The sequence below is a fragment of the Callospermophilus lateralis genome, chromosome 7 (assembly GCF_048772815.1).
Source record: "Callospermophilus lateralis isolate mCalLat2 chromosome 7, mCalLat2.hap1, whole genome shotgun sequence".
In the NCBI taxonomy this organism is placed as follows: Eukaryota; Metazoa; Chordata; class Mammalia; order Rodentia; family Sciuridae; genus Callospermophilus; species Callospermophilus lateralis.
The window spans coordinates 112115794-112141427 of NC_135311.1; the positions used below are offsets into that span (position 1 = coordinate 112115794).

The 25634-nt window shown below is 44.3% G+C and overlaps 3 protein-coding genes across 3 annotated transcripts; 2 read left to right on the plus strand and 1 right to left on the minus strand.

Moving 5' to 3' along the window:
- Positions 1-3113: 3113 nt before the first annotated feature.
- Positions 3114-4061, plus strand: LOC143404494 (olfactory receptor 2A5-like). The gene has a single exon (XM_076862610.1). It carries the CDS (start codon positions 3114-3116, stop codon positions 4059-4061), a length of 948 nt encoding a protein of 315 aa, XP_076718725.1.
- Positions 4062-17915: 13854 nt separating this feature from the next.
- Positions 17916-18863, plus strand: LOC143404692 (olfactory receptor 2A12-like). The gene has a single exon (XM_076862870.1). It carries the CDS (start codon positions 17916-17918, stop codon positions 18861-18863), a length of 948 nt encoding a protein of 315 aa, XP_076718985.1.
- A 5364-nt stretch (positions 18864-24227) lies between these two features.
- Positions 24228-25112, minus strand: LOC143404693 (olfactory receptor 2A12-like). Its single transcript, XM_076862871.1, has one exon. The coding sequence runs from the start codon at positions 25110-25112 to the stop codon at positions 24228-24230; it is 885 nt and encodes a 294-aa protein (XP_076718986.1).
- Between the last annotated feature and the right edge of the window lie 522 nt (positions 25113-25634).

The window sequence follows — 25634 nt, forward strand, 5'->3', positions numbered from 1 at the left end:
TTTTTGTTGAGGCTGGCTTTGAATTCTCGAAACTCCTGCCTCAGCCTCCCAAACCACTGGGATTACAGGTGTGTGCCACCATGTCTGGCTTGGTATTTATCTTTGAAATAAAAAGAACAATATTTGCTGATGTGTTCCATGTGGGTGTGTAAGCAAGACCAAAGTCTGAAAGACTCTGAACTTCTTTTTTTTTTTTTACTTTAGTCACCTCAGTGGATGAAATTGCCATTAACTGAGCTGAGGAAGACCATGGGAAGAACAAATTTATAGGGGAAGACTGGAAGTTTAAGTTTAGTAAATGTTAAGTATAATTTGCTTGTCTCTTGGCAGCGCAATGGGCTAGGTTGCTGGAAACCCAGAGAAAGCGCCTGGAGATAGCATGGGAGAAATACAACTTACCAGCGAAAACTTACTAGAGATCAGTCTTTTCTCCAAGAGTTCAGTAGCAATTGACTGAACAGACAGCACCTCCATCCAAGGCTTCACCAAACAGTGCCTCCTTTTCCTCATGGTGTTTTGCCCAGTGGTGGCTAGATGAGTGACACATATTCTTCCCACTGTGCCCTCAGTTCCATGCCCCTCTCCCACTGAGGGAGGAGTTTTATATACCTTAGACTGAAGAAGCAATGACATCATCAGCATTATCTTGCTTAGTTTGCGTGCGTGGTCAGCTCCCAAGGAGCAACTGTCCTTGTAAACGCAAGGAAGACGCTTTCTACAGTTGATACTAACTCACTCTAGTGTGCATAGGAGAAAACTAGAGTTCTTTAAGGACATTTCTGGCCCAGGTTTGCTCTAATTTTCCCCTTAACTTGGCTAGGTTTTGGGGAAACAGAAAGGGAACATTCAGGGAAATGGTGTTTTACTGTCTCCTTTTTCTTTAGGGATGATATATTTGCCTATTAGATATTCCTATGGAGACAGATGTCAAGTAGGCAGATGGACTGGTGAGTTTAAGAGATCTAGGATTAAATTATATTTCAGCTTTATTAGCATATAGCTAGCATCTAAAGCTTAGGCTGTATTCACCATTAGAGTGAGGATTCACATTCAGATGCTGCTAACTTCTATGCTGTTGTATACTGCCTTTAATGTGAACATTATTGTTTTCCTCATCCATCCAAGCCTAAATCCTGTTCATGGATTTATAGTGTTTTATTTTAACCTAAATTGTCAGGTATCGGTCTTTTCTTTCCTGTCTGATATCTTCATTGTTGCAATCTTGATCCAAGGTTTGGGGATTTCCCGAGATCAGACGAGATCGGGCGCATTCAGGGTGGTATGGCCAAAGGGTTTGGGGATTTTTCTATGAAACAAACCCAACAATTTTCAATGTTATGAAATACATACTTCCAGCCCTGTAAAACTGCGAGTTCACAAGGTTAGCTTTCTCACACAATGTCACGCAAAATAGGTTTGTATTTTATTGGGTGCCTTGCTACTACTAAACCTTTCATGAAATTTCATGGTGTAAGAGACAATTTCTACTTTAACGTGGTAAGAACATGGGACTTAGTGTTTGAGTCCAGGCTCTAGCACAGGGTTTTCAACTTTGGATGACTGACTTTATGAAAAGAAAAATAATGCTGCTGACTTCAGTGGATTATGGTGATAATATAATGGGGTCACATTTATTAAAATATTTTACACAGTGCCATTTTATAAAAGAATATTTCCACCTTTTGGAGTCTGTAAAAAAATGACATATCTGGGTGATAGCATTGGGTTTTTTAAACTTTTTTTTTCTTTTTTTTGTACTAAAAGTTTCTTTTTCAGGGCTCATTACATTATTCCATGTCATTTCACAGCAGCCTGTCAACTCACAATGGACATTTTTAATGGACAATAATTTTTAATATTAACCAATATAAACTAATATAGTTTAACATTCTATTGCATCAGTCTGATAGTATTCTTGAGTGGCCATTGAGGGATAAGGAAAAGGATAAAGAGAAAAGAAATGGTCAGTAATGTGTTCTGTTATCCAGGCTTCCAACCTAGGGTGGAGGATTGAGTCCAGAACAAAGGATCCATCCCTGCCCACTGCTCGACTTTCCCCTGGAGTAGCCTAGCTATGGAGGATTCCTTACTGGTTCTTAAGGAAAGCTTCCAGACACACAGACACTTCACTCCCAGGTAAATATGTTTCATCTTTTTAAGAACTGCCAGGGACACAGAAGTTTTCTCTGGGTTTCAAGTCTTGTGTCACTGTAGCCATTTTTATATTATCGTTATTAGTAGTAGTCGTATCGTAGTAGTAATGGTGCTGAAAACTGAAACCCAAGACTGCTTTACCCCTGAGCTATGTCCCCAATCCTTTCTTTCTTTTTGTTCCAAGAAAGGGTCTTGCTAAATTGCCCAGGCTGACCTCAAATTTGGGATACCTCAACCTCCCTAGTCACTGGGAAGATAGGCATGTGCCACCACACCCAGCTCCTGTGGCCATTTTTACATATCAATTTATTCTTTATGGTTGTAAGCACTGCAGGGAGGGCTGGGGAGGTGGGATGTTCCAGGGAAAAGATTTTCTTTTGTTACAAAAAAATTTTTTTTTAAATTCTCCTTTTTCCTAAAAATTTATGGCTATGGGTTTTCAAAGGTATATTACCAGAGAAGAAGAATGCAAAGAAAAGAAATTGGGTTATTTTGCTTGTTTTACATTTACACTGTCCTTTGTAGCACCTATTTCTCTTGCTATGTAAAAGAATGACTTTAAAAACTACAGGAAGGTCTAGACCTTTTTGGTTTTCTTCAACATATTTTGCCTTTCCCTTACCTCACTATGACTGGTTTATGCTGTGTGTGTGTGTGTGTGTGTGTGTGTGTGTGTAGTGGGGAGGGGAGCATCTTCCAAATAAGATTTCTGCTTGAAAGTTTTTCATCATAGGAACCTTGGAATTTTATCAGAGCTAGTTAACTAGACAAACCAACAAGTGTTTATTAGAATCCTTAGTAAGTATCTGAAGCTATACTAAGCCAATTGGATACAACATTTCCTGGGTGTGAAAGTGGGGGTTTGGGCTTCAGCCCTGTGTCTGTGGATCTCACATAGCATTCTCTGAGACTGCAAAAGAGTCCAGACTATGTCCTCTTCTTTCGTCAGAAGGAGGGCCATGCACAATCAAGGTTCAAGAAATCACAGCTTCGTAACTGAGTTTATCCTCTTGGGCTTCTCCAGAAATCCCAGGACCAATTGGATCCTTTTCTTCCTCTTCCTCTTCCTGTATTTATTCACAGTCTTGGGCAATGGGCTCATTGTTACCCTGATCAGAGTAGATGCGCGTCTCCACACACCCATGTACTTCTTCCTCAGTATCCTCTCTCTGCTGGATCTCAGCTATGCCACCACTACAGTGCCCCAGATGTTGGTCCATCTGATAAGCAAAAATAAGACCATCTCTTATGCAGGGTGTGTGGTTCAGATGTACATTTTCCTGACCCTAGGCATCACTGAGACCTGGATTTTTGCAGCAATGGCCTATGACAGATATGTTGCTATATGTCATCCACTCCACTATGGGGTTCAGATGAGCCGAACTCTGTGTGCACTGCTAGCAGTCAGCTCTGCCCTTTGTGGTCTTATCTGTGCCCTTGTCTACACAGTCTTTGCAATGAATCTTCCCTATTGTGGCCCTAATGAAATCAACCACTTCTTTTGTGAAATTCCTGCTGTTTTGAAGTTAGCCTGTGCGGACACATCCCTCAATGACCAAGTGGACTTTATCTTGGGTTTCATCTTGCTTCTGATCCCACTATCCCTGATCCTGGCCTCATACATTCGTATCTTCACTGCTATTCTAAAGATTCGTTCCACCCAAGGGCGGACCAAGGCCTTCTCCACCTGTGCTTCCCACATCACTGTGGTCACCATGTTTTGTGTTCCATGCATGATCATGTATATGAGGCCTGGCTCTGAAGCCTCCCCAGATGATGACAAGAAGTTGGCCTTGTTCTACAATGTCATTTCAGCCTTTCTCAATCCCATTATTTATAGCCTCCGGAACAAAGATGTGAAGAGGGCTTTCTTCAAGTTATTTAGAATGAGTGAGGATGCTCAATAGGCAATGGCCCATGAATGTCTGCAGTGCCTCTGGTCTCTCACATACACCATCCACAATTTCACTGATGTGATTGTAATGAACAGGACTTTCCAGATGAGGGAGAGATCTAGAAACAAAACCACTTACTCATTAATTTGGAAATGTATTCTACTGTCATGTATAGCTAAAAAGAACCAATAAATTAAAAAGAAAGAAAATGGAAACATGAGGAAAGAACTCAGAAAAAAATATGTTTATGAATTAAATGTATCATTAACATTCCATGGCTTTGGAAAGGTCACCTAACTTCTCTGTGATTTAATTTCATATTGGTCAAATGTGTTTCATGATATTCATTATGCCTAAATAATAATAGCTAACTCTATTGGGTTTTTTCTGTATGACAGTTACTATGTATTCTACATGAACTTATTATTTTAATTCTTACAATAACTCTAATAGTAGGTATTATCTCCTTTATGCATATTTTTTTAAAAAACTGACACAAGAAGATTAAATACATTGCCAAATGTCACCAAGTTAGAAAATAAAACAGTTAATATTAAACCTAGAGAGCACAGTTCCATAACTCAGGCTCTTATCTATTATATTATGCCATACAACTCTGAAATATCCAATACTTTTGAGGCTTAGCAGAGATAATGAATGGTATATTATTGAGTAAAGTTGAAAACAATTAGAATTATTATTCTAAGTCACAACTACAGGGTCATATCCTTGAAGTCTAGAGTTGTGGTAGGTGCTTTTAGTCTTCTTCACCAGCATTCTGTAGCCTAACCAAACAGCATTGCACAATGCAACAGTAACTTCTCAATAAATGCTTGTTGAGTGATTTTACCTCCACCTTCATTTTTGATCTAAAATTTCCCCAGCTCTCCTTTCAGATCTTCTTGACTTTCATTGGCTCCTCTCTTATTTCCATCATCTCTACCCCAACCGTAGCTTCCAGGTGTCTAGACTTATATTTACAAGGAGAGTATCTTGGTTTCCAAAACTGACTTACCTTAAATTTTCTCTGCCTCCAGAGAGACCACAGGGACAGCAGGAAAAGGACTGGGTCTCGGTGTTAGCTTAATTTCTCGAGATCTTGATAAACCACTACATATATCTGGAGTTCAGTCCTCTCATACATAAAATGGAGATAAGGACCACATATGACTGACTGCATCATAGAAGTATTTTGAATTTAAATGGGAACAGGACTTAAAACTTAAGTAGTTGTATACATTGCCATCAGAGTCACTGCCTTCAAAACTAAGTGTCTTAGAAAATGTTCATTAAGTTCTGCTTAGGATGCAGCTCAGCAGTAGAAATCCCCTGGGCTCAAGCCCCAGTACTGCAAAAAGAGAAAGAAAACTTGTGAAATGCAGCAAGCAGTGCTTACAAGAAAATTTATAGCCATAAATGTGTATATATTTTTTTAAAAAATCTCAACTCAGTCACCTTAAGAAAGTAGATATAATATCAATAGTAGTTTTGTTTGTCAACTTCAAATGTTAATATAAAGTTTATTGTGAAGTCAGGAGGTATGGGTTGGATACTTATGGTGGCAATTAACTATATGCAGAGCCATGTCTCACACGCATGTGTGTGAGGACACATGCACAAATACACATACCCCCAAATGAGTAGGAAACAATCACAACATCAGCTGCCACATAAACCAAAAAACAAACTATTTCTACCACTATCAAAGCAAATCAATTTTTATCACTTCAGTTTCAGACAAATATAAAGTTGCTTTGCAAATGGTAACACATGATGAATCTTTTAAATCAGGTACCCTTTACGTGTTTTTCTGATAAGACTCAATTACTAAAACATTCCAACTGCTTGTAATTACTTTGAAAGAAGTTTAAGTTGTAAACCAAGAATCATCTAAATGTTAAGAAAATCCAAAAGACCAATAAACACTAAGAGTGTGCTTTGCTTATTAGCCAGTTCATCCAGAAGATAAACTTAGGGGAATTTCCAAGTCTAGAGTATTCTTAGCATTCATTCCTTGAGCATTAAAGAAATGCAAGTGCTAAGAACGATGTAAATAAAGACTGGGCACAGAGGCACACACCTATAATCCCAGTGGCTCTGGAGGCTGAGTCAGGAGGATCACAAGTTCTGAAAGACCCTAGCCCAGTAACCCCGAGGCCTAGTTACAGAATAACCAGGGCATGTCACAAACCTGCGCAGGCACCAGAGGTGTTTTTTTAGACAATCAGTTAAGTGTAACTGATTAAAAGGGAAAAACAGGATGGTTGGGAAAGAGCAGAAAAACAGATTCCAGGGCATGCCTGAATAAACAGGGGCTAATAAGCAGGAACAGAAAAATCAGAGTGCTCATATGTAACTGTCATGTGGTGTAATTCCAGGAACATAAAATGAAAAACAACTTTACCCTTTAGGTAACCTGTATGCTGGGTTCAAAATAACCAATAAGAAACCTGTTGCTTACCGCGCACGCGAAACCTGCCCCTCTACCCTATAAAAGACCTGTACCCCAAAGCCCGGTGTGCCAGCTCACCGAAGCTCCAGCTGAGGTTTCGATGAGCACCCACAGGCGCCTGTGTCTGAATAAACCTCCTGCGTTTGCAGTCAGTGCCTCGTGCGTCTTTCTTGGACAGGAAATCGGAGGGTCTTTCAGTTCAAAGCCAGCCTTGGCAACCTAGCAAGTCCCTAAGTAACTTAGTGAGAACTTGTCTCAAAATAAAAAATGGTTTGGGGGTGTGGCTCAGTGGTTGAGCACCCCTGAGTTCAATCCCCAGTACCAAAGAGAGAGAGAGAGAGAGAGAGAGAGAGAGAGAGAGAGAGAGAAAGAAAGAAAGAGAGAGAGAGAGAATGATGCGGAACAGCAAAAAACAAAATGTCCCCAGGGCCAGGGTTACTGCCTGAAGGTCACAGACTCAAACGTTGCAAGCCCTAGGGAAAGAGGAGCTTTGATTTTTTTCTAAAGACAGAAAAATAATTGTCAATGTTCCTGGGGCCTTGTTAAGAAATTGCTCTGGGGCCATTAGAGGGGGCTGAGGATCAGCTGCTGGAACTAAAGAGGCTGTCCTCTAAGTGATCTCAGAGTAAAAACCCACAGCAGGCCACCCAATGCCCCGCCTCTACTGCAGCCAGTCCTGACTTCTAGGTGTTGGCATAGGCTGTTCCACTTGGAAGGCCCCTTCTCCCCTTCCCCTGTGCCTCCTTTTCATTCATTCACTCAGGTCTCTTCTTCAGGAGGTGAGAGCTACTTCAGCAAAGGTAAAAGTTTTTACTTCCTCATGAACTCTTAGCACCACTAAGGAAGCACTCCACTCTGGCCTCAGAAGCAGAGTATCCAGCTGGGTGAGGTCTTAAAGAGTACAGCCTGCATCTTGGCTTTGAATTCCTTTAACAAAACAACTGCTAACACTATTCAACTATATTTGCATAAAGCTATTTTAAATGCAAATGGTTTGGACTCTCCTTTCTCCCATTTGTGGTAAAAACAAAAACAAAAGCCCAGGGGAACCCAGCAAAAATTGGGAGCAGAAGGAAACTGCCTCTCTCCAATAAAAGATGTCATCCACCAAAACTTACAGCTAACATCACACATAATGACAAAAGACTAAGTGCTTTCCCACTAAAATCAGTACAAGACAAGGAAGTTGACCCTCCCTACCCGTATTCAAAGCAGTACTGGAAGTCCTAGACAATACAAGAAGGCAAGAAAGGAAAAGAATAGAAAGAAGAAACTGTCTCCATTTGCTGATAACCTAATTGTCTATGTAAAACTAAAACACAATCCCACAAGGATTCTACATAAAAAAAAAAAAAAATCCTAGAATTAATAAGTATAGCAATGTTGCATGATTCCAAGAAAATTTATGGAATGCAAGCCAGAGGCAATGGCATAAAACTGTAATCCCTGCAACTTGGGAAGCTGAGGCAGGAGGATCACAATTGCTCCACTCTGGGCAATTTAGGGACACACTGTCATGCTTTAAAAAATAAATAAATAAATAAATAAATAAATAAAAGGGATTGGGAATTAGCTTGGTGGTAGTAAGAAACTAATGTGACTCCATTTTTGAGAAACCAGTCTCTAACTCAGAACAAAGCCTGTCCAAGGAAGGGGGCGTGACCCTTGTCCTTGGAAAAACCCACAGAGCACTCCTAGGCACATACCCACCCTCCTGAGTTGTTTGTCTGTAAATAACAGGACAGGTCTCTGGCGCCAGGTGTCCCTGACTCAGTTAGGCTAGGTGAGGACCCATAGCAACCCCCCTAGCAACCTCCAATCAGCATGAGACAGGGAAAATACCTGGAATGCCAGATGACCCCCAAGTAGTTTATGGTGGTTGATAACATGTTGGGAAACCATGTAGTTTAGCACGTACATCCCGTACACCCCTCTTGGCCTAAACCAATCAGTTCAAAGGAATCCCTCTCTTGTATTAACCAATCACCCCTACCCAACTTGTTCCCGCCATTGAATATGCTAATCAATGTTAAGAGTTGTTGTTTGATTTTCCTGCAGTATGGAATGATTTGCTATGTGATGTTGTGATGCATAGAGTATCCCCCCAAAACCTATAAAATCTCACTGAACAAAAGACCGGGACTCACTCCCTGGGACCGCTGCATCGGGAACAGTTGTGGGTCCAGGCTCCAGCTTGCAATAAAGACTCTTGTGTGATTGCATCAGATTCAGCTCCTGGAGGTCTGTTGGGGTCCACAAATCTGGCATTACAGTAGAACACCCCTGGGCTCAATCCCTTGTACTGAAAAAGGTAAAGGAAAGAAAAACTCGTGGGATATAGCAAAAATATTGTAAAGAGGGAAATGTGTAGTTGTAAATGCTTATATTTAAAAAAATAAGGAAAACCTCAACTCAGTCAACTAAACTGAAAGTAAGCAGAAGGAAGGAAATAAAGATTTGGATAGAGATAAAATAGGGAATAGAAAAAATTTTGAGAAAATGAATGAAATAAAGAATTGCATTCTTTAAAAGTTTCTCAAAATTATAAACCTTTAACTAGACTGATTGGGGGGGAAGGGAAAAGACACAAATTACTAAATTTGGAATAAAAGGACATTCTTACCAGAAAAAAAAAAAGAAAGAAAGAAAGAAAAAGAAACAAAGAAAAGAAGGAAGAAAATACTGTAAACAATTGTATGCCAACAAATTAAATAACTTATAAAATATGGGCTTATATCTAGAAAGACATAAACTACTAAGATTAACTCAAAAGGAAACAGAAAATCTACCAAGACCTATTGCAGGTTAATGATTTAATTAGTAATATATTAATTTCTCAAAAGAAACATCCCGGATCATATGGCTTCACTGTTGAATTTTGTCAAACATACAGAGATTCAACACTAAGCTTTTCAAATTCTTTTTAAAAAGAAGAATAAAAAAGGTAGGCTTCCCAGTATTCCTTTCATACCAAAGACATCACAAGAGAAGTCAACACAGATTAACCTTTTATACACAGTTATGGTTTAGATATAAGGTGCCCCCAAGAAACTCATGTGTAAGAAAATGCAAAAAAATTAGAGGCAAAATGCTTGGATTAGGAGGCCCTAACCTAATCAGTGAATTGATCTGCTGATAAGGATTAACTGGGTGGTAACTGTAGGCATGTGGGGTGTGGCTAGAGGAGGTGGGTTCCTTTGAGGTTCATATTTTGCCCATGGTGAGGGAAGTTCTTTCTCACTCTCTTCCCCTACCCCTTCCTGGTTCCATGTCCTGAGCTGCTTTCCTCACCACACTCTTCCACCATGGTGTCCTGCCTCACCTCAGGTCCAGAGCAATGGAGTTGACCTTCTCTGAACCGAGACCTCTGAAACCATGAGCCCCAGCTGATTTGCATAGAGTTGAGACACTTGTAACCCCTGATAATGAGGTCTACATAGCAGGGGACCAAGTTTCTCCAAAACCACAAAACCAAATTTCAGTAAAGCAAGTAAACTTCAGACTTCCTTCGGAACTGTGAATTTCTTTTATTGGTTGGCTTCACAGGTCCTGGTTACCCAGGACCTTCATGTTCTTTGTTGGCATAAAGCCATCTTGGTTGGCTGTGAAGCTATATCTATGCAACTGGAGGCAACCGTGTAGGTGGAGAGCTTAACAGGAGGACCGCAGGAAGAGGACATGGAGAAGGCTGAGTGGATGGTGGTGAGCCCCTTGCCTGTGATTGGCAGTGGAGAACAGCAGTTGTGGTTCATACCTGCACTTTTGTATGACCTCTCATGACCTCTTACTTTCCAAGGTCTGGTTCATGGGTAGAAGTGACCATGAGGCTGACTAGCAGACCCTTGGCTTTGACTATAGCTTTCAGGTATAGAATTCTCTATCTTGGAGGGTTCCATGTTGTGGTCTCAGATTCTCTTTCCACTAACTTAATGCTTGTTTATCTCGAATATAGGTTGTCCACACAGCAGGTCATTCACCAGGTATGGATGTAAGTCACCCAGCTTGCAATAGGAATTGCCAGCGCCTCATTGTGTGGGTCTGTGTAGAGTTGTCTCCACTTTCTGTATTACGTTAACCTTGGCTCACACATATAGCTGCCTGCTGCTGATGTATTTCTCTGTTTTAAGGATTGAGACTGGGTTAAACAGGTCATTTCATCTTCATTTAATAACAACCATTACTGAAGAGTGACTGTGTGTTGGTGTAGGTTAGCTGTCACACTTTTTAAAAAATTATTATGTATATTGTAGGAGGTAGGATTAGGAAGTTCACTGTTCAGGAATTTTCTTACCTCCTGTGCAGAACAGCAGATAACTAGCACTGCTCTGGCTTTGGTTCCAGGAACCCCCAGCAGTAGTGGTTCCCCACTATCTAATATGAGCACAGGTGCTTCATTATGAACATGAGTAGCATGCTCAACTGCATAATGTTCTGGAACTATTTTTTAAAAGGCATTAATTTATCAAATAAATTGTTTATATTAAAAAAGAAAACAGCCTGCTTCTAGACTGCTTCTTCAAACTCTTCCAGCCCCTATTAATTGCCAGTTCCAAAATTTTCAATATTTGTTATAGCAACAGCCCCACTTCTCTGATATCCATTTTTATCTTGGTCTGTTGTGTGTTTCTAACAATACCAAAGACTGAGTAATTGATAATAAATAAATATTTATTAGCTTGTGGTTCTGGAGTCTGGGAAATCCAACATCAGTTGCCAATATCAGGCGAGGGCCTTCTTGCAGTTGTCTCATAGCAAAAGGAAGAAGCACAGAAAGGGGAGAGGGGAAGGGAGCAAACCCATCCCTTTATAAAAAACCTGCTTCCACAATAACGAACACCCCCCATGAAACAGTATCATTAGTCCATTCATGAGAGCTGAGCTCTCACGGCCTAATTACCTTCTAGGTCTTTGGTGGTGATGGCAATTGAACCCAGAGCCCAGCACACATGCCCTAATATTTGATTCAAATCAAAGCCTACATCAGACTTCCCACATTATGTCACCCAAAGGGCTATCTCCCATCTATGCTGGGGATTGATTCCGACTGAACACAGTTATGAAGTACTTGTCATATGCCCCGACTCATTTAAGAAGTAGAAGGGGTGGCTGAACAGGAAATGTTGTAGCCCCTCATCACTCTGAATCTATGGAAACATACGTTTGTAGGACAAGCAGAAGACCCACCACCTGACATACACTGGGGAGTCAGGTCAAGCATGCATATCTTACTCTGTTTCATGCCTGATCATACTTAACCCCGTCACTACCCTATTCTGTCAGTGCCCCATTTTGCTCATGAGGAAACTGAGGGGCGTTTGGCATCTTGTCCAGAATTTTACACCATGAGTAAATGGCAGAGCTAGGATTTGATCCCAAGTCTGCTGACTGTCCAGGGTTTGGCTCCATGTAGAATATTTGTCACTAGCTTCATCTTGATCAGGTTCTAGGAGGGATCCCACAATTGCTAGGAGCACATTTCTTTCCCTGCAGGAAGTCACGGTCTTTGGGGGCCACACTATGCAGGACACAGTGCAGCTGGTACTCAGCCAAGCGTGGTAGGGAGGGTGGAGTGGGGCACTCTGTGGGGGCTGAGAACAGCCAGAAGCCCGACCTTGACCCCCCAGCCCATGGGAAACCGCGATTCATTCTTTAGGGCCCATGGAAGGCTTCCCTCACATCCTGCCCAGCCCTGGGCCCCTGCACTCCTCAAGCCATGCACCTACTCCAGTGGATGCTCACACTGTGTTCCCACTGGACTGTCAGGCAGAACACAGAGAGGCTGTGGGGAGCAGGGAGAGTTGGGGGCTGGTGCAGAGACCTTGGTGCCAGGCTGAGGGGACTAAATGTGTGCTCAGGGCTTTGGGGGCCTGCAGTGGGGCCTGGAGTGTCCCAAGGCACAGAGGCTCATTAAGAAGCTGCCTGACTTGTCCTCCCTGAGGATCAGGAGCAGAAGGTTAAAAGACCCAGCAGGCTCCCGACTCAGCCTTCACACACAGCCAGGTAAGGAGGGAGGGGCGGAGGAGGGGACCCGAGGCACAGAGTCCTCACACCTGGACCAACCCTTCCTGATCTCCCGCCTGTCCTTGTCCCTGTCTCTCCCTGACCGGGCACCTGCCTGCCTTACCTCCTTCCCATTTGCATCTGGCCCCTCAGACCTGGCATCTCTCTTCCCCCACCCCCTGGACGGCTCTGTGCACGGATTTCCTTCTGTCTCACTGTCTACTTATGGCTCTGACCTTCTCTCGATTTGCTTTTGGGAGTGTTCTGAGGAAGGAAGGAGGAAGGAGGTGAAGACGGTGACTGTGGAGCTAAGGCAGTTGGCTCTCCCCTGCATCCCAGCCAGGTTGGGACCTTGGATTGAGGATACAGGACAAGGGACTGGTAAGCGAGGGAGAGGTCAGGGTAGCTAGTTCCAGGAGTGCAGAAAGGGCTGTTTGAGGCTTCAGGAGAGTCCGGGAGCTGGGGGAGATGCTGAAACGGGGAAGAACTAGGACACTCAGGGAGAAGGGGAGGAGGTAACCAACCAGATACTGCTACCCCGGCCTTTCTTTCTCCTGGATGGAAGTCATAAAGGTGCTAGAACCCCCTACCCCACCCACCTTTTATTGCTCTCTCTTATCCACATTCTCTTCTCCTCATTTTCTCCATTTTTGTTTCCTTTTCTGGTCAGTTTTTAGCACAGACTGGGAGAGGGATGCCTATTGAGACACTACTGCTATAGCCCAGGCCTTGGGTCCAGGTGAAACAGGCAGGTGAGAGGAGAGAGGATGGCAAAGTCCTCAACTCTTTCAGTTGGAGTGTACCAGAGACCCTCCTGCACCACTGTGTGCAGTTCTGGTCACAATACATCCTTGACATGGGGTTCATTAAGTTTTATTAAACCTTTCCTGGGATCTAGATGCTCACTACCTTCCAGGGTGGTTGACTCTGTCTGCACTGCTTCAAAGTGTTAGTCAGCTTATCATCACTATGACAAAACACCAGAGGTAATCAACTTAAAAGTGAGGAAAAGTTTATTTTGGCTCATGGTTTCAGAGGTTTCAGCCCACTGACCCTATAGCTTTGCTCATCATGGCAAGAGTTCGTGGTGGAGGAGAACTTCACACTTCATGGTGGCCAGGAAGCAAAAGAGAGAAAGAGGAAGGGCCCAGGTTCCAATATTCTCTTCATGGGCACACCTCCTAGGGACCTAACTTTCTCACAAATGGCCCCACTTACACTTCCTAAAGGTTCCACCGCCTTCCAATAGCATCATGGGCTGGGGACCAAGCCTTTAACACATGGGCCTCTGGGGATCATTCTAGATTCAAACTATAGCTAATATAAGTCAATATGTTACCACTAATATAAGTTGGTCAAATTAAACTGAAATCCTTTTGGGGACCACCCAGAACAAGACTCATCTGTCCTCCACATCAGAGGACTCATTTATGTCTATGCATGACTGGTAAAGAGTTGTCTTCAGCTCAATAATGTCTCTCATTTTTCAATTCTATAGACACACATTTGCTTTAACACTTTCTCACACAATGTGATTTCCAGACCTTTCTCTGTAGCCTGTTTCAACTTGTCCACATTCTGTTAAAATATGGCCCAGGGGCTGGGCACAGCACATTTGCCTGTAATCCCAGTGGCTCAGGAAGCTGAAGCAGAAGGATCATAAGTTCAAAGCCAGCCTCAGCAACTTATTGAGGCCCTAAGCAACTTCATGAGACCCTGTCTCTAAATAAAATATGGAAAGGGCTGAGGATGTGACTCCATAGTTAAAAGCCCTTGGGTTTAATTCCTGATATATATATATATATATATATATATATATATATATGGACCTGTAATAACAATATTGTTCTGAATGTGGCCTGGCTGCTGCAGACCCAGCTCCAAGCTACCTCCTGTAATCTGCGAGGATTCCTTCCTAATGATGCAGACTCATGTTGACTTTTTGGAATTTTCCTGATGTTGGTCCAGTTTAAGTTGTCAGAAATATCCAACAAACTGCTTCCCCATCTGAATTTGGTACAGTTGGCTTTTTGAGTCAACCCAAAAAACAAGATGCTTTACGTTTAGGATGAACATTTTTTTTGTTTGATTCTGGTTCCGCCTTTGTTCTATCCAGTTAACACTGGACATGTGATTTTTAACCACGGAGTCACTTCCTCACTGCCTACATAAGCTATTGTCAAGGAGAGCCTATGAGACTGACTGGTCCAGGGGAATGTTAGCTGTACCTGTGTCTCCCTTGCTCTCACCTCCTCTCTTCCACTTGGCTCTGTTGGAACATTCGACGTTCCTGGTCCTATTTCTAGCTGCTTCCTCAGAGGCCTTCCAGCATCTTTCTCTCTTTCCCTCTGTTTCTTGTCTACCCTCCCAGTGTACATACGTTCTGAACTCTTCAAGGTTAAAGAACAACAAAAAAACAAAAAATTCCCTCCCCCCTTATGTCCTGGCCTGGGCATCTGCTCACCCCACTCCTCCTCTTTGCAGCTCAGTTCACCCCTCAGAACCCACCACAATCTGACATCTACCTTCATCACAGAGATGCCTCATCTCTGAACCACTAACTTCCATGTTATTCCATTTTTGACAGTTTTCAGTCCTCTTTGCGTTTGACACCCCTGGCACTCAAGCTCCCTGGGTTCCTGCATCAAGCCCTCCTGCCTCCCTGGACGCTGTTCGCAAACCTGTCTCGTCCTCTGCCCATCTCTCCAGTGTTCCTCTCTGGTGCTCCCAGGTGCCATCTCAGCCCCTCTGCTCTCTCACTGAGAATTCCCATCATTCTCTGTCCTCATTACCCTCCAAATGCTGGTGCAGCGGAGCTTTGATCTTCCACTTAGATCTCCCTCCTGAACTCTCAGGCCACACAGCTCAGCCTCTGACCTCCCGATCCTCAAGCATGTGTTCCAAACTCTGTGTGTCTGTAGAGAATTAGTTAGCCCTCTGCCTTTTCCTGCCCCACCCCACCTGCCCTTCCTTCACCTCCATCTCATTTCTGGGTTGTTGAATGGTGCTGATGACAATTTATGTTCCCAGTTCCCAATCTCAAGCTCATCTTCCTTCCTCCCTTTCTCACTTTCTGCAGGCCTCAGTTGCCCTGCGCTGTTGGGTCATCTCCACCCCTCCCTCTACCCTCCCCTCTTCCTGGGTGGAACATGAGCCTTCTGTGTCTTTTTCCTTTACCTCTCACCTGGTCTTCTTCCAATGCCTTCTCTTAACTTCCAGCCTCACGACATGTTTCTGAACCCGAAGCCCAAACAAATTATTTCTCGGCTTGAAACCCATCAGTGACTCCCACAGCCTAAAGGATTAAGTCTGTGCCTCTTAGCAGGATACACAAGACCATTTAGACCCAGTTTCCTTCTTAATTTCAGGCCTATCTTCCAGGAATCCCCTTTCCTAATACCCCCCTGCAGACTTCATCCCTGGGCTCCCTATTTGTACAACGCTCTCCCTCAGGCCCTTGGCACCTGCTGCTCCCTCTGTTTGCAAAACTCTTCTTTGAATTCTTTGCTTGGCTAACCCTGCTCACCCTCTAAGATTCACACCAGGTGTTCTGTTCTCCAACACAGCACTCCTCATTTGGTGGCTGTTCATCATCTGTCTGTCTCTTCATTGTGTGCCCTTTGAGAGCAGAGGTTTTTATTTCTCCACCCTTAGGGCTTAACACAGAGCCATGGCCAACTGCACGCATTTCCCTCCTGGTGCTAAACACATTGGGAATGTTTTGTTTATTTATTCCTCGATTTTCCCAACTAGACTGTAAGCTCTTTAGGATTAGGAATATACCCTGTCCTTGTCCTTGTTTATCCTTGTCTTTCCAGCTCCTATACCTGCATACGACCATTCATTGAATGACACCATGAGCAGGAGCACTTGATGGGCTCCCTCTCTGTGGCAGTCACAGTGCTGGTGGCCTCATGAATAACCTACCACTACTCACAGGCTATCTCCCTGGTAGATATTATATCTATTCCACGAGGAAGAACACTGAGGCTCAGGAAGATTAAATTACATGTACAAGGTCACAGTAAAAGCATCAGGACTTGCCCTCAAGTATTCCAAACCCCATTCTTCTCCACCAAAAATTCCACCTCTTGTGGCTCCATGAACAAGAGAATCACCTTTAAGCTCTAAAGGTATAAACTAAACCCAAACCCAGTCTTTATCCCAGGCTACCTGCCAATCATCAATCTCAAGGGGAGAAAGGGATCCTAAGGGGTTTATTAAAATTGGGAGGGGTATCCCCACCAGGCTGGAGAGCTTGAGATGCCAAAACTGTCTTTTTATTTTTGGTACTAGGGATTGAACCCAGGGCCTTGTGCATTCTGGGCTAGTTCTCTTCCAGTGAACTATATCCCCAGCCTCCAAAGCTATCTTTTTTTTTTTTTTTTCAAAGATCTTTATTTTATTTGTTTATTTTTTTAATGTGGTGCTGAGGATTGAACCCAGTGCCTCACACATGCGAAGCCAAAACCCCAGACCTTCCAAAGTTATCTTTAAGCAAACAAGACATCTGTTATTCTACCTCAAGTCTATTCAAGTTTTAGAGTCAAGTAGGAAGACCCTTCCCTTAAGAATTAGGAGAGGATAAGAAGAAGCAGAATTGCTGAGTAACCCCATCTGAAATAAAATCTGAGAAAGCTTCCAGGGACTTGAGAGAATCAGAAAAGCAGGCTCAATGTAAGTTATCAAGGAACCTCTCATGTTTGTGGAGCCACATATCTACACCCACATTTCTGATTCCCCTAGTTTTCTAGAGTGATCAAAAGTTAAGCTGAGCATGGTGGTGCATGCCTGTAACACCAGCGTCATGGGAGGCTGACGCAGGAGAATCAGGAGTTCAAAGCCAGCCTCAGCAACTTAGCAAGGCCCTATGCAACTCAGTGAGGCCAGGTCTCTAAATAAAATACAAAAAAGGGCTGGGGGTGTGGCTCAGTGGTTAAGCGCCCTTGGCATTCACTCCCCAGTATAAAAAAAAAAAAAAAAAAGTTGGAGGCACCAAATAGAAAGAGTTCTAAATAGGTATTTTGATACAAGGGGAAGAATAGAGTTTGAAATCTTCACCATCTCACTGTGCAGACAGGTCTAGGGAGAAGAGCCCCCAAGCAATGCACTATATGATGGTAGCTCCTGAAGGAGAAAAAGGGAGGTTGCCTTCATGGGGCTGGTAGAATGGAAGGAAATAAGACACTGAGTCCATCAGAAAAGATTTTGGCCAGAGAAGTTAAATATTGACAATTTCCCTTCCTTCCCCCAAAGTAACCTATCCCAGGTAGATCTCAGTCTCTGAACTGACATTAATCCCAACTAGGACCCAATGGCTACTGACCTTGGCAGCAATGGAATGGCCATGGCATCTGAATATGCCTTCAAAACTGGGCCAGTAGGTCCATTTCTCTTTCTGCAGCTGAAGAATAATGCAGGCATTTCCCTGGGAGAACCGCAGCTCTGTGTCTGAGTTTATTCTTCTGGGCTTCTCCAGGGATTCCCGAACTAATGTCATCCTCTTCAGTCTCTTCCTCTCCCTCTACCTCTCCACACTCCTGGGCAATGGACTCATTGTTACCTTGATCCACCTGGACTCCCGCCTCCACACACCCATGTACTTCTTCCTCAGTGTCCTTTCCCTGCTGGACATGAGCTATGTCACCACCACTGTGCCCCAGATGTTGGTGCATCTGGTCTGCCAGAAGAAGACCATTTCCTATGTTGGGTGTGTGGCCCAGATGTACGTCTTTCTGGTGTTGGGCATCACTGAGGGATGGCTGTTCTCTGTCATGGCCTATGATAGGTATGTGGCCATCTGCTCTCCACTCAGGTACAAGGTTATCATGAGCCCATGGCTGTGTGGGGCAATGGTCATCTTTTGTGGACTATGGGGTGTCAGCTGTTCCCTTGTCTACACTGTCTTCACCATGCGCCTGCCCTACTGTGGCCCCAATGAGATCAACCACTTCTTCTGTGAGGTGCCTGCTGTTCTGAAGTTGGCCTGTGCAGACACATCCCTCAATGACAGAGTAGATTTCATCCTGGGCTTCATCCTTCTCCTGATACCACTTTCCTTCATTCTGGCTTCATATATCCGTATCTTCATTGCAATTCTAAGGATTGGTTCCACCCAAGGGCGGGTCAAGGCCTTCTCCACCTGTGCATCCCACATCACTGTGGTCACCATGTTCTGTGGACCTGCCATGTTTATGTACATGAACCCTGGGGCCAATGCTTCTCCAGAGCGGGACAAGAAACTGGCTCTGTTCTACAATGTAATTTCTGCCTTCCTCAACCCCATAATCTACAGCCTCAGAAACAAAGATGTAAAGAGGGCTTTCCTCAAAGTAACAGGCTGGGGCAGGGTCCCTGAGTAAGGCCACTGGAACACAGAGGGCTACATCCAGGCCTGAAAAGAGGAAGGTCTGTAGCCCTTCACTTTATCCAACAGCATACAGGCAAGAATCATTCACTGGTATTAAGAAAATTGAGGTGCAGAGGTAGGTACCTGATATGGACCTGCTGAGGCTCCAGATGCTAGGCTATGCACAAACATCAAAGGACACAACTGTAGACAGATTGCTGACTATGACCTGTGACTGACTCTTTTCTGTTTCCCTGGGAGTATCAAAAGGTCTCGCATAAATAAAGCATGATTAACATTTGTGAATTGAGTTACTGAGTGAATAAGAAATGGACATTTTAAGTCAAATCAGGATGGCTGGGACAAAATGACTCAGAGGACCCCAGATCAGTAACTTTCTTTCTCAGTCAGGAGAAAGACTAGATCTAAAGAAACAGTCATAGGAGAAAGGAAAAGTAACCTTAGGAATAGGATTAAGGGGTTGGTCACTGTCCATTCAGCACTGTCTAGGGGAGTGTGGGCCCCAGGATTCAGGATTCATCCTGTCCCTGGGGAGGTGAGCCACTGCTGTGGGCAAGAGAGATTTTGAGGGGTCTCTCGGTACACAGATGAAACATTACCCAAACTACATCAGAGTGTTTAAGAGCCAGACTCTAGGGGCTGGGGATATAGCTCAGTTAATAGAGTGCTTGCCTTGGGTTCAATCCCCAGCACCACAAAAAAAAAAAAAAGAGAGAGAGAGACAGAGAGAGAGAGCCAGAATCTTTGGTATCTGTAGAATTTTGGGATGAGGATAACAATAGCAGACTAACACTTTATAGGATTGTCGTGACAGGTAAAGTTCTTACAAGAGTGCTTGACACATTGAAGTTTCCATTTAAACATGGCAATTTTTCTATTCTATAAGTAAAGATGATTGTGGTGTTGGTGAGAGTTACACCACAGTAACCAAGCAGACACCTGAGACCCTTTCAGCTGAAGGTAAATGGCTATTCCACTCTGGGGGAAAAGATAGCTAACATTATAAATAAAAAGAGCTGGACTTTGTTTATACTTCAGTCTGCTGTGGATTTGGTTAGCTTGAGTCTGTCTCCCAAAAGCTCATGAACTCAGTCAGCAAAACTATAAGAAAACTATGACAGGCCCTCAAGATATAGCACAAAGAGGTTCTGATGACAACCAGCCAGCACCCTGGGGGATATCCTTATTAATATTCCACTTTAAAGCTTTTTTAAAAAAAATTATTCTTGAGTTTTAGGTGGACACAATATCTTTATTTTACATTTATGTGGTGCTGAGGATCGAACCCAGTGCCTTGTACATGCTAGGCCAGTGCTATACCGCTGAACCACAACCCCAGCCCCCCGCCACTTTAAAGCTTTTAATAAACCTTTATTCAAATGTGAGCTGGGTGATCACTGGAGTACTTGAGTCAAGAGGTTGCGGAGAGGATGGTAGCTGGTGGTGGTCATGATGGTGGTGGCTTCCCTTCCCAATGCCAAAACCATTCACCCATGGCCTCAGCCCTCAGGGTCCCGTGCACCTTGGACAAGGCACAGTCAAGTTACTCATAGAACCTCAGGAAATTTTACTGACCACAGAGTCTATCATTCCCTGAACAGCAGCAACACTCCAGTGAAGATTAACTTGAAAAGAGGAGCTTTCTCAAGGGGCACTCCCCACCTTTATAGAATCCCCTCCAAATTTTACCCTCACATTTTCTATTGGCAGAGGAAAAAAAAAAGAGACAGAAGTTCCTAGCTAATCCTAGTTGGCATTCCCACATCCTTAGGACTAGCCTAGACGTTTTCTGCTCCAAACTTGGCTTTGACTTTTCAAAATTCAGATCACCCAATGGACACAAATGACAGGTAATTCAAGGAAATACTGCTGTGGAGAAACTCGGTCAGACTCTGGCTTTGAACACAAGGGAAACTTAAAAACTTTTCATAGTTCACCTCTTTAAGGTCAGAATTATTGAACCTTTATCAACCAACAGTCTTCAGTCTTCCATGAAACTGTGATGGATCCAATGAAGGTGATAGAGATTCAGTACAAGCAGAGGTCAGTGAAGGTAGTTTGAATTCAGTAAGAAAAGTAAAGATGATTGTGGTGTTGGTAAGAGTTACGATAGTTATTCTTGGCTTTGCATTTCACAGCTAGGTATAGAGCAATTTCTGAGCACACTTGAGGAAGTAGTGAGGAAGAGGGCCTCAGGGAGATGCTAGGGGGGAGAGAGAGAGAGAGAGAGAGAGAGAGAGAGAGAGAGAGAGAGACCTGGCAGGACCCATGTAGAAATACTGGTTAATTCAACAAGCCCCCAAGTCTTAAGAGAACGAGTAGTGGAAATATCATAGGGTTGATGTGCTATTCTGCTATATCAGGATTAGATCAGGTGGTACACTGGGAAGAGATGGCAGGACAAAGGTATGTAGTTAAGCTAAAGAACAGATATAGTAAGAGTTGAGGATGAAAGGGAACTGGGGGAGTTGCTAGGAGAAAGTGAGATACAGGAAATTTAGACTTCAGAACAGGAAGTGTTCTAGGTCATTAAGGATGCTGTGCCTGGGGGAAATTCAGATTTGGGTAAAGAGAAGGTTTGAATGTGCCTTAATTTTAGGAAAGGGATTTCTTAGAGAACCTTCAAGAAAAGGAGACCAAGCTCAACTTGTGAAAGAATATATGGGATGGAGCCCTAGCGAGGACATGCTGGGTGATAATGGTAAGAGATGAGAAAAGGTGACAATCTGGAGTCCCAGCTCCCTGTTTCTGGCCATAGGACTTTGAATATGACCTCTAATTGCCGTGAGCATTCGTTTACTCAGTTTCTGATTTTTCAGTAAAATCCAAATAATGATACTTTGAAACATTAGAGAAACTGCATCCCTTAGGGTCCAATCAGGAGACACAAAGGACCCAGAGGCGAAATAAGGAAAAGGTAACATAATCAAGTATCAACTATGAATGAATGGGACCCAAGGGACAAGAGAGAGGGGCTGAGGAAGGACAGACTTGGGAGGGGTTAGACCTCATTAGAGGAGGTGTGGATGAAGCACTGAATTGCAGAGGAATTTGCTGGTAAGCCAGGCCCCAGATGACAGGCAAACTAACCAGGGGGCAGGCCATCAGCAAGCAGGGCTAGGGACAAACAGCTGGGTGCTGTCTGGCACAGGGAGCACAAGGTCTTCACAGCATGTGGGGCTCACAGGAAGAATGACGACTATGTGGGACGCTACACGCTTCAGTCCCCATGGGAGGGCTTGCTGAATGAGTCCACCAAGGAGCAGCACCCAGGCCACTCTGGGACTAGTTGAGGGGCCAGGCAGGTGCCTGGCTGGGGTGGAGCTCTGGTTTCCATGTTGAGAGGGTGGCCAAGACCTGAGGGGGCAAGGTTGCTGGGCATTCTGAGCCTGTGGCCCAGGCTGGAAATGGACAGAGACTCCCTGGTAATTCATTATCCCTGACTTCCTTTCCTCATGGTCACTCTGCTCATCCCCTCATGAGCTGACCCTCCCACTTGCCCGCCTTTCCCCATATCTCCCCTGTTTGTCATCTAAACTCAGCAGCATATCCAACACCCCCCCCCCCAGGACTCACATCCCAGGACTCTTTCTGGGATGCCATCACGTGCTCTGCTGCTCTCCCCAGGGAAGGGTCCCCACCCACACTCCTGCACTCTCCCCTGTTTCTCCCACTCCCTTTCCAGCCATGGGCTCCTAAAGTCACCCCTAAATCTGCACCCACTTCTCCAACCAGAATCTCACACTCTCACTACATTGAGCACAAAGTACACCATTCCCAGAGGGCTTTTGGGACCTGGCCTCTGCCCGACTCCCGAATTTGTCTCTCCTGTCCTGCTCACTGCCGGGACCACAAGAACCTTCCTCCTGTTCACCAGACCTGCAACTCCTTTCCTAAGGTGAGGCCTCTGAACCTGGCTTCCCTTCACTGAAAGTGCCTCCTCCTGCTCCTTCCTTGCCTGACTCCTTCTCACCCACAGGTATCAGCTAAATCTTAACTCCAAGCCCTTACTTGTCTACTCTGGGCGAGTAGGTTTCTGTCCTCCATTTTCTCTACCACAGAAAGCTGTTTGTTTTCTAAAGAATTCTGCAACCTCATTTTCCAGTAACTGACCTTGATTTCTCTATTAAGTTTTTGTTCCACGGGTAGAAATAATATGAATCTTCTTGGGGCAACCCTCTGTTATTAGTCAACTCAGGCTAATAACACCATAACGAGCTGGGCTTAAATAACAGATTTATTTTCTGGAAGCTGAAAATCTGAGTTCAGGGTTCCAGCCCCGTCAGGTTCTGGTGGGGGCTCTCTTTCTGGACTGTTGATGGCCCTGTTCTCACTGTGTTCCCCTGTGACAGGCGGACAGAGAGGAGGGCGAGGAGGGAGGGTGAGAGAGAAAGCATTCTCTGGTGTCTCTTCTTACAAGGACACAGATCCTATCAAATTTGGGCTCCACCCTTATGACTTCATTTAACCTTAATTATTTCCTTAGTCCAGATCCAGTCCCATGGGGTGTGAGAGCTTCACCATATGAATTTAGGGGGAGACAGTTCAGTCTCCAGCATCCTCCCTCTCTCCCGGACTCCAGGTCCTGGAGAACTTTTCAGGTGCTGAGGTCCACAGTGTTGGATGGCTGTGGAATGGTGGGGAACCTGGCCCTTTGTGTCTATCAGCCGCCGAGAGAACCTCATTCCCCTGAGATCATCAGTCCTCACCAGCCATTGTGGCATCTTCTTGGGTTGCAGAAATAAAATTTCATGACTATAAATCTCTCCATATCTTTCTTTAGGTCTTCAGAGTTCTGGAACTAAGCATGTCTGCCCATTGCCATGTAACTTTGTTACTTCTCTGTAGGGAAAACACTTCCCATCCCTTTGCCATCAGCCTTGATCACGTGACTTGCTTGGGATGTGTGCAGTCATTTCTGAGAAGCTTTAACAGTCATCACATGCTTTGTCCCTTATGTCTTCCCCTCTGTCTTGGAATAGCATGTTCCACAATAAGGGCTCCTCCTTATAAGGTGATCTGAGTCTACAGAGAGCTGTAGCCAGCCTACAACTAACATGGAGAATGAGCAAGAAATGAATGTTTGCTGTTGTAAACCAGAGATTATTGAGCTGTTTGTTACTTCATTACAGGTAGGAAATTAATCAAGACACCCAAGTTGGTTTCATGAACATTTGTTCCACTAACCAAGTTCTATACTTGTTCAAATGCACAAAGTGGATTGCATGTATTATAGATGCTCTCTCTTTCTTGAGCATTGGACATTTTATCTCCATCTTCTCCTGGGTCCCAGTTTAGCAGGCCACCCTACCACATCCCATTACATTAAGAAAAGCCCTCTTAATGTCCTTATTTCTCAGATATAGACCATGGGGTTGAGCAGGGCTGTGAAGACATTGTAGAGGAGGGAGATTTGCTTGTCTTGCTCTGGAGAGTAGCTGGAATTGGGCCTCGTGTAGATGTAAGTCCCTGGAGCATAGAAGAGTGTGACCACAGTGAGGTGGGAGGCACAGGTGGAGAAAGCCTTGCAGCGGCCCTGGGTGGACTTGATCTTGAGAATGGCCAGGGTGATACGAATGTAGGAGGCCAGAATGAGGGAGAGTGGGGTGACAACCACAAAGACACTGATGATCAGGTCCACCATGTCAATGAGCCGGGTGTCCGTGCAAGCCAAGTTCCGCACAGAGGGCCCTTCACAGAAGTAGTGGTTGATCCTATGAGGCCCACAGTATGGCAGCCTCATAGTGAGGAAGGTATGGACCAGAGAGAAGAGGAAACCACAGGCCCATGTCCCAGCTGCCAACTGCGTGCACAGTCTCCAGTTGAGAATGATGGTATAATGCAGAGGATAGCAAATGGCTACATAGCGGTCATAAGCCATGACTACAAAAAAGATGTACTCGGTCAGTCCCAGAGCACAAAACACATACATCTGCAGCCAACAGCCAGCAAAAGAGATGGTCCGAGAGTGAGCCAGAAGATGCACCAACATCTGGGGCACGGTGGTGGTGATGTAGCTAGTATCCAGCACCGAGAGGACACAGAGGAAGAAGTACATGGGAGTGTGGAGATGTGTGTCCAGGCAGATCAGAGCAACGATGAGCCCATTGCCCAGCACTGAGCTCAGGTAGAGGAGAAGGAAGACAAAGAAAAGGACCCTGTTGGACATGGGGTCACTGGAGAAGCCAAGCAGCACAAATTCAGAAACCCAGCTTTGGTTTTTCTCTAGAAGCATCCCCATGGTGGGGCCTATAAGAAAATCACATTCATCGACATGTCATCTAAAGTACGGAAGCTCACAAGAATGCCACCTATAAAAGCAGACAGCGAAGACTTTTAATCCTGCCTGCGATGCTGTTTCTGGGTAATCTTGGACAAGTTACTGAACCTCTCAGAGCCTCAGTCTCTTCATCTATAAGATGTGGCTAATAAACATCTCTCGTGGATTTTATCAGGAGTACAGACAATGTGTATGAAGCAACTAAAGACTTAAAACACTGAATAAGACACAAAATGTTCATATGCATTCTTCCAGTCTCCTTCCCCACCCCTCAGCACACAGTTGGTCACTCATATCTAACAAACCAGTTGGCCCCAGGTCAGCCCCAGCTCCCAGACTCCTTAGAGAGGAAGTTCTGCTGTGCCTTGGAGAACACTGTCAGGGTGTGAGGAAGCGGGCCCCTCCTCCTCACACCCTGGTAACATGCTCCTTGGCCAGCTGGCACAGTGTGAGCTCCAGAATAGTGGGCGCTGGAGGGCACTG